The sequence below is a fragment of the Pongo abelii genome, chromosome 7 (assembly GCF_028885655.2).
Source record: "Pongo abelii isolate AG06213 chromosome 7, NHGRI_mPonAbe1-v2.0_pri, whole genome shotgun sequence".
NCBI classification, from domain to species: Eukaryota; Metazoa; Chordata; class Mammalia; order Primates; family Hominidae; genus Pongo; species Pongo abelii.
In genome coordinates this window covers 102,356,604-102,375,384 of record NC_071992.2, presented here as the reverse complement: position 1 = coordinate 102,375,384, position 18,781 = coordinate 102,356,604, and the positions used below count along the sequence as shown (strand labels likewise).

Genomic DNA, 18,781 nt, shown 5'->3' with positions numbered 1-18,781 from the left:
AAGAAATGCCTGGCAGCACTAGAAGCTGGAAGAGGCAAGAAAAGATTTTTCACTGGAGTCTTTAGAGGAAACACAGCCCTGCTGATATTTTGATTTTGGACTTCTGGCCTCCAGAACTGTGAGATAATAACTTTTTGTGGTTGTAGGTCACTTGTTTTGTGATAATTTGTTATAGCAGCCCTAAGAAACTAATACAATAACAAATTATTTAAATTGTTCACTTTCGAAATTTTACTGGGGATAAACAAAAGCATGCTTGACACTCTACTTCACCCTACATGGCCACTCCACCTCCAACACCTGTCAATCCTACCACCGAAGAAAGTCTCAAATCATTTGTATCTTATGCTCTCTACTGCCACTACTTCAGTTCATCCATCTCTCACTGGACAACTGCAGTGGCTTACTTCAAGTCACTCAAATCCAATAACCATATCCTCCACTATCAGTCTCCACTCTGCAGCCAGAGGGATCTTTTGGAAACAGATCTGATCATATCACTGCCCTCCCAATTAAAACCATTTAATGTTTTCATGCCATTTTTAGGAATAAGAACAAAGTGATTTTCCTTACCTATGAGATCCTGTAGAGTCTAGCCCCTGCCTACCTCTCTACTTCAGGTTGCACCTGACTCGCCTTGCTCTCTTTATTTTATTTTATTTATTTGAGATGGAGTCTCACTCTGTCGCCCAGGCTGGAGTTCAGTGGCATCATCTCGGCTCACTGCAACCTCCACTTCCCAAGTTCAAGCGATTCTCCAACCTCAGTCTCCCAAGTAACTGGGATTACACATCTCGCCATCGTGCGTGGCTAATTTTTGTATTTTTGTAGAGACGGAGTTTCACCATGTTGGCCAAGCTAGTCTTGAACTCCTGACCTCAGGTGATCCACCTGCCTCGGCCTCCCAGAGTGCTGGATTACAGGTACGAGCCACTGCGCCTAACCATCCTTGCTCTCTTTAATCCAGACACCCATTGTCTTCCCATTCCTTGAATGCACCACACTCTATCCAGTCACAGGGAGTTTTTTGCACATTCTATTACCTCTGCCTGGATGCTTTCCCCACCCTTTTACCAAGATCTCAGCTTCTTTCAGGCCTTCCTGGATTCCCCACTTATAGGGCCCTCCAAGGTCTCCTTGCTGTACACTTTCATCCAATGATGTTCCTTTCTTTTGGAGCACTTACCTTTGTAACTATACATGCATTAGCGCATTTATTTCTTCAATGTTTTTCTTCCTTCCTAAATTGCAAGCACCAGAACTACCACCTATGGCTGTGCCAAATGTTCTCTGCACCAGAATGTCCAAAGAGGAACTGGGAGGGCAGGAACCCAGTTGTCACTCCACTTCTGAGCCATGAGCCTTGGCTGTTGTGCTCCATCTCATGCACAGTTACCTTTCACTCTGTGAAAGGAGGCATTCTTCTAGCCAAGCACAGGACTGCACATGCTCAGAAAAGCCACATTGTTTTTTATTATACTTTACATTCTGGGTTACATGTGCACAACATGCAGGTTTGTTACACAGGTATACATGGGCCATGTTGGTTTGCTGCACCCATCAACTCATTTACATTAGGTATTTCTCCCAATGCTATCCCTCCCCCAGACCCCCACCCCCTGACAGGCCCCAGTGTGTGATGTTCCCCTCCCTGTGTCCATGTGTTCTGGTTGTTCAACTCCCAATTATGAGTGAGAACATGCGGTGTTTGGTTTTATCTCCTTGTGATAGTTTGCTGAGAATGATGGTTTCCAGCTTCATCCATGTCCCTGCAAAGGACATGAACTCATCCTTTTTTATGGCTGCATAGTATTCCATGGTGCATATGTGCCACACTTTCTTTTTCCAGTCTATTATTGATGGACATTTAGGTTGATTCCAAGTCTTTGCTATTGTGAATAGAGCAGCAATAAACATACGTATGCATGAAAAGCCCCATTTTTATAGTTTGCATGAGGTCACTTTACACAGGCCCCCACACCATGTGTGGTTTATTCTATACTCTATCCCCAGCCCTTAGGGCAGTGGCTGGTCCACATAAGTGCCTAATAAATAGTTATTGAATAAATAAGTGAATGTAATTATCTTTCTTTGTGAATGTACAAATGCACATTCATTTTTGTCGTGAATATGCATATTCAGCCTTGTGCCCTTTTTGTCAGTTTTCATTATAACACTGCTGTATTTATCTTTGTAAAATTACTTTGTTTTATTTTATTTATTTGAGGTTTAATTCCCAAAAATCGGAATAAGTAGGCCAAAAGGTAGAAGCATTTTTATAACTCTTGTAATATATGGGCAGATTATTTTCCAGAAAAAAATTGAACCAATTTGCATTACAAATCACAATGTATAGCTATTTTTCTTCAGTATTATTGATATTACTTTATTATCCCCATTGCCGTTGTATTTTAATAGGTTATTTTAATTTGCAGTTCTCTAAATAGTGCCTGGAAATAATAGTTCCTCCATAAATATTTGCTAAATGAATTAATTTCCCATGGGCCTATTAATTTTCATAAATGTGATCATTTACCTTCTGCATTTCTTTCATTGTTCACCATCCTTTTTTCATCATAGATAACAAGTTATTGAGTAGAATTCAGGCATTGATATATTCTTGTATGTTTTAGATATCTGGTTGCCATTCAAAACATTTAAATGCTGTCTTTTCCCCTATTACATTAGTCAAATCACCTATCTGAGAATTTCTTTTTGATTTTTACTTTATATCAATGTGAAATGGCCAAATATTTTGACAAATCATCTTAAAACTCCTTTTAACCTTTAAACCATTATTGTCTATTTCTTTTGAATACTCAGTTTTTAAAATCGGGGTACCAGAGGAGACTTTTATGTCTTCGGACTATTTTAATTCCATATTCTTACTCTTCATCAGAATAACTCAGTTATTCCTTTTTTCCCCTTTCCTAAAAAGCAGAAATAGTAGATACAATAGGAGATTAAAAGTATGAGCAGAGATAAGACTTGATTAATACTGAAAGAGAAAACTTCATTTTCATTTTTTTCATATCTCAAACCTGTAAGCACTACCTGTGTTAAGAATACATATTTACATTTTCACTACATCCTTTTGAATATAGTCTCTTTGATTGTATAGCACTTTTTTGCTTAGCATGAAAAGCATACCTCATCTAAGTCCCACAATATCCCACTGAACAAATATACAATCAGTGTCAGCTTAAATATTCATTCAAATATCCTCAGGATTCCTCCTAAAGTAACTTTATCCAGTGCTAAATCAAGGCTTTTTGCCACCATTTGGAAGAGCAGAGAGGAAGTAAAGATTCTGAGAGTCATACCTTGACATGTCTTATCACACCAGCCTGTTTGGGTTCCTCCCTTATTTTTCCTAATATCCATGGGCAAATCTGTGTCATTAAAACAACAGCAACAACTTCATTGGCATCACTAGAGTTATGGTTAAAGAAAAGACCTCTTGACTTGAAGTCAGGTCTTGTCTTAGATTTTAATTTCAGTGATGAAATTCTTAAATATTTGTTCTTGAACAATTCACTTAACTGATTCTGGACCTCAGTTCAATGTCTGTAAGTATAGGTTAAGAACCTACCTCACCAGCCGGGTGCGGTGGCTCAGGCCTGTAATTCCAGCACTTTGGGAGGCTCAGGCGGCCGGATCATGAGGTCAGGAAACCGAGACCATCCTGGCCAACATGGTGAAACCCTGTCTCTACTAAAAAAAAACAAAAAAACAAAAAAACAAAAATTAGCTGGGCGTGGTGGCACGTGCCGGTAATCCCAGCTATTCAGGAGGCTGAGGCAGGAGAATCGCTTAAACCAGGGAGTCGGAGGTTGCAGTGAACCGAGACTGCGCCACCACACTCTAGCCTGGCGACAGAGCGAGACTCCATCTTAAAACAAACAAACAAAAAAGCTGTCTAAAGCCAGGGGCAAGCAGGAGGCTGGGCCAGCAAACTTCCCTCAGCAGGTGTCCCGGTCAGGGACACACTCGCCACCCTGCACTTTGCATCCCTCTCAGAGTGAAGGTGACAGTGGACCCAGACCCTTCCCTGGTCTACCGACCTGAAGTAGACCCAGAGGCTGCCAAAGACAAGGCTGGCTTCCAGAACTACGTATCGGGTCCTCTCCTGGACCATGTCCTTACCACCTACAAGCTCATGCACATGCACCACACAGTGGATTTCGTCAGGAGCAAGCACGCCTGGTTTGGGGACTTTTCCTACAAGAAAATGAAGGTCATGGAGGCCGTGGACATTCTGCATGGGCTGGTGGACGAATCAGACTCAGGTGTACACTTCTCCCGTTCCTTCCAAGCCTTCTAGATGGCGGAGGGCATCCGAAAGCTCACCCAGGCAAGGACTGGTTCCAGCTTGTTGGGCTTCTATGACCTAGGGAAGGTCCTGGCCCTGTTGGGAGAGCCCCAGTGGGTGATCGTTGGAGACACATTCCCCGTTGGATGCTGTCCCCAGACCTCCGTGGTTTTCTAACTCCACTTTTCAGGACAATCCCGACCTCCAGGATCCTGGATACAGCACAAAACTGGGCATGTATTAGCCCCACTGTGGGCTCGGCAGGGTCCTCATGTCCTAGGGCCATAATGAGTACTTGTACCAGGTGATGATGTTCAACAAGTTCTCGCTCCCACTGGAGGCTTCCTACAAGATCCGATTCCACTCCTTCTGCCCCTGGCACACAGGCGGTGACTACCAGCAGTTGTGCAGCAAGCAGGACCTGGCCATGCTGCCGTGGGTCCAGGAGTTCAGTTTGACCAACTTCCCTGACCTGCCAGATGTGGACAAGCTGCGGCCCTACTACCAGGGTCTCATTGATAAGTACTGCCCTGGCATCCTGAGCTGGTGATGCTCCTGCCACCCCCACCACTGCTGGACGACAGGCCTGGCCCTCAGCGTGCCTAGTGAGGTCTGGCCGTGGGCAGACAGCCACCATCAGGGTCCACCTCAGTGGGGAACCCCACTCGCCCCTTATAGCCACCACCTCTCATGGCCATTTGTACCTAGTGGCAATAAAGACCTCGAAGGAGAAAGAAAACAAAACAAAACAAAAGAAAAAACCTAGCTCACCAAAGTGATATGGTCATTACATAGGAAAATACAGAGATTTACTTTTTAAAAAAAACTTTAAAACTATAAATTTTGTACAAATATTTGACATAGTTACCTGGTTTTCACTCCAAAGAAACATTTAGTTAGGCTAGTGTATTAGTATAGGCTTCTTTGATACTGTATTTCCCAGCCAAAGTACCGTAGTTAAGTATTCTTCTGGGCACTCGAAGGAAGATAAATAAACAGAGCATGGAATAAAGAGTCCGCATTATCCTTTTTCTCCTCTTTCCTTCCTTAGAAGTTGTACCCAGATTCTTCATCGCTCATCCACTTCTCTAAGGCCAATTCAATGCTGAAATCAAGACCTGCTAAGAGGAAAAGGGGCTAAGCATTTTATATCTGTAATATCTAAACTCTAATTTTGTTAAAAATCTGTGTGTGCAGACATTCCTCAAAATGTTTTACAGAAAAAAATCTAGGCTAACATGTGTTTGCCATTCAGTAGTTTTATGAATATCAAAGTATCTGCAAAGATCAAAAATCCCAGGCAGAGGTGGCCTTAGAACATCCTCTAATATTTGCTTAGCCATAAAAGTTTTGCTAGAATTTATTTTTAGTCAAGTTTTAAAGTTGCAAGGAATAAGGTGTTTCCTAATAATGTTGACAAAGATGAAAGGATATCTCAGAAAAAGTCTACACAGGTTATCTAACCTCATGTTTCCCAAATAAAACCCAGTTGGAAATTTGCTTAATGAGAACAAATATTTGGAGTTTTAATCCCTTACTCAGCATTGAATGTGATGTTCTTTCCATTGACAGCATGTAGAGATAGTTATATATATATATATATATATATATATATATATATATACAGGAGGAAATAATTCTACATGAGAAAATGTATTTAGACCAGAACCTTCTTTATTTTAGGAAACATTTTCATTTCTTACAATTATTAAAGCATTAATCATCTAAATTGCATCTGCTTAAGAAGGCTGCCTGATTGGTTTGCATCCATGTGCCACAACTTATGAGCTATGTATCTCCAGACAAGTTACTCAACTGAGATTTCATTTCTTCATCAGTCAAAATGGAGAAACACTAATACATGACCACCTCATAAGATTGAAAATTATTATGTTTATTAATACATAAAAAAGAACTTGGGAAAATATCTCACTCATAGTAAGCACTCAATAATATTATCTATTAATGTTACTATTACAATATTCTTAGTAGTAATAATATTTGCTAATTGGCTATCTGCATACACACTTACCCCATGCCTAGATTACAAACAGCTTGAGGGCAGGTGTTAATCATCTTTATAGCCCCAGAAGTTGGCAGAGTATCCAGCCCATTGTAGAGTATGCTATTTCTATGTACTCCTAATTTATCTTTTTCCTTTTCTTTTCAATTTATGCAATGAATGCTTTATCTTCCCTTGCATGATTGACCTTCAAAGCACAATCATCTGTACAATCTTGGATGCATCCAAAAATGTACTTATCAAAGCCTCACTGAGAAAGACAATGTTTAAAACAGATTATTTGTTTCTCTGAATATACTAAATGTATACCATTGATCATGTCTGAGCAACAAAGAGAGAGCTGGGTATCTGGAATGCATTGTAATGACCTATCTCCTTCCATCCATAAACTTACTCTTACTGAACTTTACTTGAAAGTGATTCATAGCCTTTACCGGGGGCTCTATTACAAATGCTCCTAGCAAGCTTATTGTTGTGTCTATTGCAAGAATATGAAGTTTTCTACCACTTTGCAGAATGGCCCCTTTACTAAGCCCTTCAGGAGATATTTCTGCCTGTCTTTAAGCCAACACTGGATCCATTTTTATGGTACAGAAGGCTTACACCTAAATTTGAAGCCCCACTGTGCCAAAGTGTTCATTTTTTTATGAATTCCATTTTATGTCCCCATTCTTGTTTTTGTTTTGCTCCTGCATTCAATTTAGGCTCTTTTGTATTCTACTTTTCCTTGTGAGTTCTTTCTGGATACAGTAGCTCTACTAAAAAGAGCTGTGCAGATTGTACACTGCACAACTCCAGAGGGCTCCAATCACATTACAGTTTGTATGTAACACGCAATGTGTAATCCTACGTGTGGCAGCCCTGGACAAAGCTTGGAATGGATGACTGACCAGGGACTATCTTAATATTCTAGCTGTGTCTGAAAAAATATATAAATATAAATATATATATATACACATACACACAAATGTATATGTATATAAATGTTATATATTCTATTTACATATGTATGTGAAAATGTATGTGTGTATGTGTGTGTATACTTGTTCCTCACATTTACTGAGTTTTGCACATGCAAGTTATCTTACATAGTCCCTGAATACACCATTTCTCCATGGCATTCTCACACCTGCTTTTGTTCATTCACCCAACTTTGGCACACTAGTACTCAACTTTGGCACGCTAGTACTATTGCTTCTTAAAGATAATCAGATACCTAGAGTAGGTACTAAATATGGACTTGTTTCCTACAGGAGAGATTAGTAATCTGTTCAGAAACACAATAGATGGTAGGATTATCTGGTTCCAAAGTATGCATTCTTTTCACAAAACCATACCGTGCTTTAATAATTCTCCTTTTTCCCCACTTCACTGTACTGAATACATGGTAGGCACTTAATAAATACTTACATGATTAGAGTGAAAATCAAAAAAGTCTTTATGTTATTGTCTAAGGTGATAGCAAATAGAGGTGGCTCTAGGATTAGAACCATTTCTATGTTTCCTGGTCCATTGCTCTGCTCACTCTATTTTTACCTAGAGAAACAACAGCAACCTCAACTCTTTGTCCTCCAGCATGGGCTCTTTTCGAAACTCTATGTGGGGCTGGGAATATTTAGGCTATTTAATGAGTGAAACTTTCCATGGGTGGAATGCTGGAGAAGCATTTTGTGGACAAGATGAAAAAAAAAAAAACATGCTATTTTAAACGTTGCTGAAAGAGTTTGGGCAAAATCCTTCTGGCAGACAGACTATTTCTTCCGTTTAAAAACTCATCAAGCACTCCAAACGTGTAACCTGTAGGCAAGTTTAATTAAAACTTGAGAAATCTCAAAATAACCTGACATTTAAATATGTTATTTCCGTTCTGTTCTCATAGTCTAACATACATATACAGATATTCTCAGGTTCAAATTAACCTCCCCAATCCCATCCAGCCTTGCATAACTACTGGATTACCCTGTGTCCATGACAACAGGAATGTGAATGAAATAGACTCATCCAATCATTGTCCTTCAAATATTAACATCAGTTTCACAGAAAGGGAAGAAGGTAGATGGTAGAAAGCTGAGTAGATGAATGAGTGAAGATATGGTTGTGACAACAGAGGACAGACAGAATGATATGTAGATACATAGATAGATGGGGTAAAATTTATTTCCCTTGTACTCTCTGACAAAGGCGGAGCTTGTCTTAAGAGTACCTTAGGAAAAGACTAAAGTTAGTGGTCTTCCACAAAGGAAAAAATTTGAAATGTGAAATCATTGAGAACATATTTAAAGATTCCAAATATATACTTTCTGCTTTAGAGGAGGAATTCCCTTTTTTTTTTTTTTTTTTTTGAGACAAGGTCTCACTCTGTCACCCAGTCTGGAGTGTATTGGTGTGACCATGGCACTTGCTGCAGCCTCGACCTCCCAGGCTCAAGTGATCCTTCTACCTCAGCCTCCCAAGTAGCTGGGACTACAGGCGTGTGCCACGACGCCCAGCTAATTTTTGTATTTTTTGTAGAGGTGGGATTTTGCCATGTTGCCCAGTCTGGTCTCGAATTCCTGGGCTCCAGCAATCTGCCTGCCTCCACCTCCCAAAGTGCTGAGATTACATGCGTGAGTCACCTTGCCAGGTCTAAGTCAATTCTTAAGTGGCCTGGAGAGTCCTGGACCCTGTCATTAATGCTAGGTGCAGGTAAGTGGCCAAGTTTGAAGCCATGAGTGGCCTTATACCAGTTTCCTCCCACTTTTTTCCTTCCTTCTCTAGCTTTGGGCATTTTATATGATTCCATTTTCTTTTTCTCTCTTAGCATAATAATTATACTTATTTTTTAAAGTTTAATGGTCACTCTAAAGTTTTCAATATGCATTTTGAACTAATCTGAACCTACCGTCGTATAACACTATGCCACTTCACATGTGGTGCCTTACAACAGAATGTTTCCAATTCTTCCCTCTCAGCCCTTATGACATTGCTGTCATTCATTTCACTTATCCATAGTTATAATTACCAAACACATTACCACTTTATTAAACAGTTGTCTTTTACAGCAATTAAGAATGAGAAAAAATTGTCGAGCATGGTGGCTCATGCCTGTAATCCCAGCACTTTGGGAGGCCAAGGCGGGCAGATCACCTGAGGTCAAGAATTCGAGACCAGCCTGTCCAACATGGTGAAACCCCGTCTCTACTAAAAATACAAAAATTAGCCAGGTGTGGTGGTGGACACCTGTAATCCCAGCTACTCAAGAGACTGAGGCAGGAGAATCACTTGAACCCAGGAAGCAGAGGTTGCAGTAAGCTGAGATTGTACCATTGCGCTCCAGCCTGGGTGACAACAGCAAAACTGTCTCAAAAAAAAAAAAATGACAAAATATTTTACTTTCATTTATGCCTTTTTAAATGTCCTTCCTTTCTTTGTGTAGACCTGAGTTTCTGATCTATATCATTTTCCTTCTCCCTGAAGAACTCTAAACGTTTTTTGCAAGTGGCCTTTTGCAAGGCCACTGGCAATTGATTCCCTCTGTTTTTGTTTTTCTGACAATGACTTTGTTTCTTCTTTACTTTTGAAGGGTCATTTCCCTAAATATAGAATTCTAGTTGGTAGTTTTTTTCTTGCAACACTTTAAATACTGGACTCCACTGTTTCTTGTGTGGCTTCTAATTTAAAAATCTGCTAGAACTCTTATCCTTGTTTCTCTCTATCTTAGGTATTTCCCCTCTCTGGATTCTTTCAAGGTTTTTGCAGTTTGTTTTCTGCAGTTGGAATATGATATGCCCAGAAGTTGGGGGTTTTTCGTTTGTTTTGTTTCTTTTGGTATTTATCTTGCTTAATATTCTCCTATCTTCCTGGATCTATGGTTTTGTATCTGATGTTAATTTTGAAAAGTTCTAGGCCATTTTTTTTTTTTTTTGAGATAGGGTCTTCCTCTGTTGCCCAGGCTGGAGTGCAGTGGTGCAATCTTGGCTCACTGCAACCTCCACCCCCTGAGCTCAAGCGATTCTCCCTCCTCAGCCTCACAAGTAGCTGGTACCACAGGGTATGCCACTATGCCCGGCTACATTTTTATATTTTTAGTGGAGATGGGGTTTGACTGTGTTGCCCAGGGTGGTCTTCAACTCTGAGCTCAAGTGATCCACCCATCTCAGCCTCCCAAAGTGCTGGGATTACATATTAATCATAGTTTTAAAAGATTTCCTGTCTAATAACTCCAATATCTGTATCATATTTCAGTCTATTTCTGCTGCTTATTTCTTTGGACTGTTTTTTCTTCCCTTTTAGAATTCCTTATAATTTTTTTGCTTTTTGTGGTTCAAAGCTAAAAATTATGTAACAAATAATATGGACTGAGGTAAATAGGCCTCTAGTGTGACATTTTATACTTATTTGGCTAGGAATTGGGCTGTGTTTAACATTTGGTATAGCTGTTGGTGCCAGAGGCTTCAAATTCCTTCTAGTTCCCTGTCTTTGTCTCCACTGTTGACTGGGCTTAGAGAGGCTTCTCAGAGAGGGTTTGCATCTTGCTGCTGTTTCAGCTGTAATTCGTTATATAGGAGACTTGGTGTGGGGGTAAGGTATGGAGAAGGGGAAACAATTTATAATTCTGTGATAAAGTTTCAGTTTTTTGTATGTCCCAATGTGGTGACATTCACAGGAGTTTTTTAGCTTTCCATCTCCCTTAGATAAGACAGGAAGGTTTAAAGGGGCTGTACTGGGAAAAATGTTCTTCCCTCAGGTAGCACAAAGCTCTGGTAAAGTATTTTTCTCTAAATAGTAGGCCTGCGGTATGGAGAACAAATATGCTCTGGGCATATTTCACAATGATTAATCTTCCCCTATGCCTGCCAGAGCCAAGAGGGGATCTTCCTTGGCTCTTCACCCTAAGAACCTGATGAGGTTCCTGGTGGTAAATCCCACAAAAGTGTGAGTGACTTTATAACCATGGCCCCCAAGAGTTTCTCACTCTCATGCTAGTCCACATTCAGCCTCCAACAATTTATTAAAATGAGCATTTAAGCATTCTTACCAGTTATGACTCAAGGGGTTTCTGCTGCAGTAAGCAGATATGGCTGTAGTTTTATGGATTCACCTCTCTCTCCAGATTTGGGGGTGGTAGTTTGCCTTGTGACTTCAGTTCTCTGATGGGCCTAAGAAAAGTCGTTAATTTTTCAATTGTGCAGGTTTTTCTTGTTGTAAGGACAGGAGTAATGACTTCCAAGCTCTTAACCTGTCAGAGCTAAAAACCTGCATTAGTTTTTTTAACAATTAACAGCCAACTGGAATGCCCTCTTTTCTGCAACAACAGTAGGAGTTGTTCATACTGTATAACATAAATCTTCAGGCACAGGGCCCATGCAGCTCCTCATATCTCATTGCTTCCAAAGGTCAGAGTGTTTTCTCTGTCTTCTCCACCTGTAGAGACTGTTTTTGTTAATGTGATCCTTCTTTCTCGGTTTCTAACAGATTAACTCCAAGGGGTTCAACCTATTGTGTTATCCTCTCAATGCAGATCCTATGGTGTCTTTTTTAAACATTTGAAATGTGGTTTTTCTTGTTCGGTTTTTACAAACCAACTCTTCCTTCTCAGATCATCGGTAACGATAGACTTTTTATTCATTTATCTTATTCATTTCTGTGTTTATTCCCCCACTCTTTGTTGCTTAGTTCTCAAATGCAAAATGCTCTTTTATATCCCTACAAGACATAAAGCCCACAATTCCCTGGCATTCCAGGTGGAGAGATGTATGTGAATGACTATATTATAGAGCAGCTTATGACACTGAGAAACAAGATGATTTTGGAGTATAGTAGGAGATGAGATTGGATTCACCTGAGGTGACCAGGGCATCACGAAGTGCTGGCTTTCACATTTGATGTTGAGAGTTGTATCAGCCAGAGCCCAGGTGGGAAACAGACACACTCAAGTGAGGCAATTGAGTAAACTTTAATAAAGAGATTACTGACAGAAGTGAGGAAAAGTCTAAGAGTACCCAACTGACATGGTTTGGCTCTGTGTCCCCACGCAAATCGCTTCTCAAATTGTAATCCCCATGTGTTGAGGGAAGGACCTGATGGGAGGTGACTGGATCATGAGGGCAATTCCCCCCGTGCTATTCTCGTGATAATGAATGAGTTCCCAGGAGAGCTGATGGTTTTAACGTGTGGCACTTCCTTGCTCTCTCTCTTTCCTGCTGCCATATAAGATGTGTCTTCCTTCCCAATTGCCTTCCACCATGACCGTATGTTTCCTGAGGCCTCCCCAGTGGTGCAGAATTGAGTTAATTAAGCATCCTTTGTTTATAAATTACCCAGTCTCAGGTAATATCTTTATAGCAAGGTGAAAACGGACTACTACACCAACAAAAGGTGGCAATGCATCTCAAATTTAGCAACAGCAAAGGAACTGTTACTACAGTGAGGCCTGAACGGGAAAAGAAGAGGGTATGGTTACCAGAACTCATCAAGAGTGATGGGAATTGCACTTCTAGAAGACATCCATGTGTCAGGAGCTGTAGATTTTGGTAGAGAACTGCAGCCACTGCTAACCTAAGGCTTGACAGGAAAATAACAGGGGAGATAAATGCTCTGATCCCACTCTCTTCCTGCTTTCTGATTTCCTATTAGTCTTTTCCAATGGCTGAGCCCAAGTGAAGTCAGAGGGCAAGCCTACAGAGGTCAGCTTCCTGGGAAACAAAGGAGCATGGGGAGAGGTGAAAAGTGGATCTGAAGGAGCAAATGAGGGATACCCAGTCCAAAAGGATTCTGCATTTCTGGAATCTGGGATGAAAGAGCTGACAGGATACTGACAGCCACAAGTCCTTGATTTGTGGGACTTAGAGGTGAGAGTTAGAGAAAAAATATATTGAAAACTGAGCCGTTTCTATTCCCACATCTTGACACTTTCTGCACAGTCACCTGGACCCTCACCTCTAGGGAATGATTTCTGAAGCAGTATAAATACTTATAATAGTTGCTATTTTTTAAAAGAGATTTCAGTGGAGGAAAAGTGAAACTGGTGGCAAAGACTCACTTTTCTCTCTTACAGCCTTCTAGCAGCAGGAGGCGGAAACCGTCGAACTGCCAATGTGGTGGCCCATGGGTTTGCCAATCTTTTAACTCTGGACAAAAAGACCCTCCAAGAAATTCTAGTGCATTACCCAGATTCTGAAAGGATCCTCATGAAGAAAGCCAGGTACAACTTTAAAACCCCATTAGAGATGGATGGAGTTGGTTTTACTTTGTAAACTCTGAGATAGGGAGAATCGTATTACGATTGTGATAAACTTGATCACAGTGAGATATGCTTAATAAACAACTATTAATGTAGGTACCCATTGAAACTACACAGGTTAGGATAAATTGCAGTTTTTCTGGTAGATTTTGCCGGAACTCTCACAGAGTTACCTAAAACAGCTTTTCTCTCCTACCCACAGAGTGCTTTTAAAGCAGAAGGCTAAGACTGCAGAAGCAACCCCTCCAAGAAAAGATCTTGCCTTCCTCTTCCCACTGAAAGAAGAGACACCCAAACTGTTTAAAACTCTCCTAGGAGGCACAGGAAAAGCAAGTCTTGCAAGATTACTCAAATTGAAGCGAGAACAAGCAGCTCAGGTAATAAGGTGAAGGGAATGGAGGGATGTCATGGAGAAGGCCCCAGACTAAGTATATACACACAAACGCCTACTCTAATTCCATTTCAGACACTGGGATGATTTGGGCTAATCTAATACTAACACTTCCTGCTTTATATATAGCACATTATTATTTAAACTGCTGAATTCCCACATATCATCACATTTAACCCTCACAGGATGTTTATAGATGGCTTTAATATACATGTATTTATAAATAGAGTATACCCTCATTATTCATAGATTATTTGCAGATTCTATATTGGTGAATCTACTTACTATAATTTATTAGTGACTTAAAATCAATACTCATGGTGCTTTTGTGGTCATTTGTGGACAAGAGCACGTGCAGGGTGGCAAAAAATTTAAGTTGCTTGATGCATACATTTTCAGCTGAGGTTGAAAAAAGAGGCACTCTCCTTTCTTGTTTCAGCTCTGATACTACAAACGAATGACCCTTGGCCAGGTGGGATGGCTCACACCTGTAATCCCAACACTTTGGGAGGCCAAGGCGGGCGGATCACGAGGTCAGGAGATCGAGACCATTCTGACTAACACGGTGAAACGCTGTCTCTACTGAAAACACAAAAAATTAGCCGGGCATGGTGGCACACACCTGTAGTCCCAGCTACTTGGGAGGCTGAGGCAAGAGAATCGCTTGAATCTGGGAGGCAAAGGTTGTAGTGAGCCGAGATCACACCACTGCACTCCAGCCTGGGTGACAGACAGAGCGATACTGTGTCTCAAAAAACAAACAAACAAAGAAACAAAAACAACAACAACAAAAAAGAGTGACCCTTTTAATGCCATGCTTTCCACATTTTTGTGCTTTTTGCATGTGTGTGATTTTGCTGTTTAAAATAGCCCCCAAGCATAGTCCTGAAATACTGTCTAGTGCTCCTAAGTGCCAAAATGCTGTGATGTGCCTTCCAGAGAAAATATGTGTGTTAGATAAACTTCATTCAAGCATTACAGTGCTGTTTCCATGAGTTCAATATAATGAATGAATAATACCTCAAATTAATCAATTGATCAAATTAAATAGGGTATCTCTAAATAAAAACACACATGAAACAAAGTTATATATTGACCAATTGACAAAAATATTGTGGTTTGAACCATAATATCTCATAGGAACCTAATGCTGTATTTCCTCCAAGAACAATGGTTCAGTACTTGCTAATTTGCTGTTTGTGGAAAATTTATAGAACAAAACTACATGAATAATAAGAGTCAACTGTATATATACAGACATACATATGGATATATAAATAAATAACCCATTTTATCAACATTTTCACAAATATTCAATTACTATAGATCACAAATGTTTAAAGCCCGAAATAACTTTGTAAATTTCATCCAAGCTTTTCATGTTATAGATGAAGAAACTGAAAACCAGATCAAGGAATTTGGATAAGATCATAATTAGTTACAGAGCAGAAAGCTATTACTCAGGTGTTCAGACTTACAGGCCTACACCAAGCTGCCTTTCAATTCCTAAAAATGTAAAGAAACTCAAATGTTATTGTTTTTCTCTCTCTCTCTTTCTTTTTTTGGTTTCATATTTCTTTGATTCTCATAATTAGTCTATGAGGGCAGATATTGAGAAACAGACAGAGCAGGGATTCAGCTTTTCTGAACCTAGTCATTATGTTATCTCTAAAACTGTAGAAATGGGTAGCTGTGGACCTTTCAGAAAATGAGTAAAGCACATATTATAAAGTCAGTCACATACAAAAGATGAAAACTTGCCTTTTCCTTTTCCACACATACAACACTGTGGTGAAAATTAGGGATCCAGTATAAACCAAATGCTTCATTTGCTTCAGCATAGAAATAGTAATTTGCATTAAAAAAGTATGGGAGTAAAGAAATATATAAGTAAATGTGTTAAGAATCACAACTTTATCTGTGCACATTCATATCTCAGGCAAGCCTTTCTCAAATTGATCCCAAGCATTACCAGTAAAGAGCATGGTGTACCTTTTGCTATGAAATTTCTATAGCTAGTGCTAAACACAATAGGTACAAACATGACAGGTCAAGCACCTGTGGGACAAATGGAAAAGATCGTACTAGGAAAGGGATAAGTTTCTCCCTGAGGTTCTCCCATGAGCTTAGGCAAGAGGAAAACCCTACTTTTTATAGTACTTTTATATAGTATTGGTTAATACGTTTTTATTAAAAATAAATATGTAAAATTTTATCTCTACAGAATAAGTAAATATTTAAAAAGCAAAAACAGAGTCCTGAGCACTGAGTCTAATAATTCAGAGAGTATAAGGACCAATAGCAAGAGAATTCCTTGGCAGAGACAAAAAAATGCAATTCAGACTAACATCATGAGTCAAAGGCAACAAGTCCATTCTCTAGCACACCAGAAACTTCATCAAATGATAGTCAGAAGCAAAGCAGACATGATTCCTGGATTCACTTAATTCAGACAGTCTGTCTTGGTGGTGATCTTAGCCATTGCATGCTAATCAAAATCTAATCCAATGTTTTTAATTATGATTTCAACACCAGTTCTTTGTAATTGCTCCTTCCAGAAAAAAGAAAATTCTGAAGGAGAGGAAGAAGGAAAAGAAAATGAAGATAAACAAAAAGAAAATGAAGATAAAAGAAAAGAAAATGAAGATAAAGATAGAGGAAGAGAGCCAGAAGAGAAGCCACTGGACAGACCTGAATGTATGGCAAGTCCTATTGCAGTAGAGGAAGAGCACCAGTCAGTTAGAAGGACAGTTTTACCCAGAGGGACTTCCCGTCAATCACTCATCATCAGCATGGCTCCTTCTGCTGAGGGCGGAGAAGAGGTTCTTACTATTGAAGTCAAAGAAAAGGCTAAGCAATAAATGTTTGATTATCTTTAGATGTGATATAGCTAGTTCCCAAAGTGATCGTACCCAGGATTGTAACTTAAATTAATGAGGGGAAATGACCTGCTGGGACCCTTGAGAAACGAAAGGCAAATCCCTAGCTTAGTTTCTAGGACTTATCTAGAGTGTGATTTCATGCAGTGGTAATAAGAAGATTATTAAAAGCCATCCCTATTCTCCGTTTTCATTAACTTTATGCAATTGCTGTATCTTCTAATTGTATGTAGTAAGTTTCCTTTTCCTTTGGTTCTTTCCTGATGATGTTTCTTCCTTCCAGTTTTATTAGCTTGCTCTTGGCTGTGATGTGATTCACTAACCTTTTCTCTTCATTTTTATTGTGTTTAATTTCTTCTTTGGCACTCTTAAGCCTGGCTAATTGTTCTAGGCTTATGAATTTCACCTCTTACATGTAAGGGGTATAAGATTTTAATGTAATAGGTCAAAAATCAGATTATTTTCATTCAAATGAGGATGATGAGTCACTGTAATATCAAAAAATCCCCAGCAGCTGGGACTGAAGGGAAGAAGAAGAGATCATGAAGCCTTCTGAATGAGAAGTCTGATTTTTGGAACAGTCCCCTGAAGACCAATGTTGGTCGGCAGAACTAGCAAACTGGCAAAATCACATTGCAGGAACATATTGGAAAAATTGTACCCTTTGCTAAAGAAATAAATTTCAGTATTTTCTCTTCTAACCAACTTAAAAGACACCAATTTACCTAACTCATCTGGCTCAAGGGACTTGGACTGGGGGATACAGGCTAAAGTGACACTTATCAGAATCTTCCTCAAGCACTTGCTGGAAAAGATATCAGTTTGGAACTTCTTGTTGTTTAAAATGAAGCTTTAGTAAAACAAAGTGATGAGGTTAGGAAGGCAGACTCTACACATGTCAGATTGACATATCCCCACAATTTCCGGAACCTACATGTATAGCTGTTTACAAAATCTCCAAGTTAATTAAGGGCACTTTAGGAAGTTGTCCTCATGAATTATCTAGCATTAGCATAATTACCAAAGTTGCATGCTGTGAGGAGGCTACAAAGGCCAGGCTGATGTCGGAAGTAATAATACATATAGAATTCCATTCTAATAAATGCCATTAGTGTATAACATCAAGTTCTGTGTAATGAGGCTATTTCCAAGTCTCCAAAGATGGTCATTGTAACAGCACTTTGCTGAGAGGGTTTTAACAAATCATATTAGCCAAAAAGCCTACAACATAGATGCATTTAGCAAACCATGTACAAATCAATCACTATAACAAACTGTATCATTTGATAGAGTCACCGTTTTTGCATGTAGTGTTTGAGTATCACAAAATATAACAAGTTTTACTAAAGGATGGTTGGTTTTTTCAGGATTTAAGGGAATATGGACAAATTGTTAAATCGCATTTATTTGATAAATGGGAGTTTGTATGCAGAAAGAGTGATTGTGTATAAAAAGGGTGATTTAAAAACCCAGAAAGAAAAAGTAGAATAGGGCTGAAGAGTCGGATAATAGGAAAAGAAAAGGACAAAAGTCCTCAACTTGTGAGCAATATGCTTTCCCTTTACACCCTGTAATTTATTCAAATGATATTAAAATACAAGACCATTGCAATTTATGCTCTTCCCCTGGCAGTTATTTTCCCCCCCCAAGCTATCCTGTTACAGATAATATCAATTTATTTCCAATCCATCAGACTAAAATCTAAGAAAATTCAAGAATTCTTTTATTGTTGATATAGTGCCACCAAATTCTTTTTCTTTTTAAAACTTTCTAATTATCCTTTCTTTTTCAATCCCATTGCTAACACCCAGTGCATATTTTCTGTTCAATGCAAATAAACATTCACTTTTTACCTATAGTCTGCTCTCATCACTGGTCTACCCTCTTAGTCCCTTTGCTATTGGAAAATAAAATCTTTCTAAAACCCTACTTTTGACCATGTTACTTCCCTGCT

The 18,781-nt window shown here is 39.4% G+C and overlaps 1 protein-coding gene and 1 pseudogene across 1 annotated transcript in view; both read left to right on the top strand.

The window, feature by feature from the left end:
* The window catches only part of CNGB3 (cyclic nucleotide gated channel subunit beta 3), a 164,989-nt gene extending 146,551 nt beyond the window's left edge, over nt 1–18,438 (top strand). The window contains exons 16-18 of the mRNA XM_002819245.5: nt 13,372–13,518; nt 13,760–13,934; nt 16,507–18,438. Of these exons, the coding sequence (XP_002819291.3) occupies nt 13,372–13,518; nt 13,760–13,934; nt 16,507–16,809 (625 nt within the window). The 3' untranslated portion in view covers nt 16,810–18,438. The remainder of the gene's footprint in view (nt 1–13,371; nt 13,519–13,759; nt 13,935–16,506) is intronic.
* On the top strand, nt 279–4,862 carry LOC129047573 (inositol oxygenase-like; annotated as a pseudogene).
* Nucleotides 18,439–18,781: the final 343 nt, after the last annotated feature.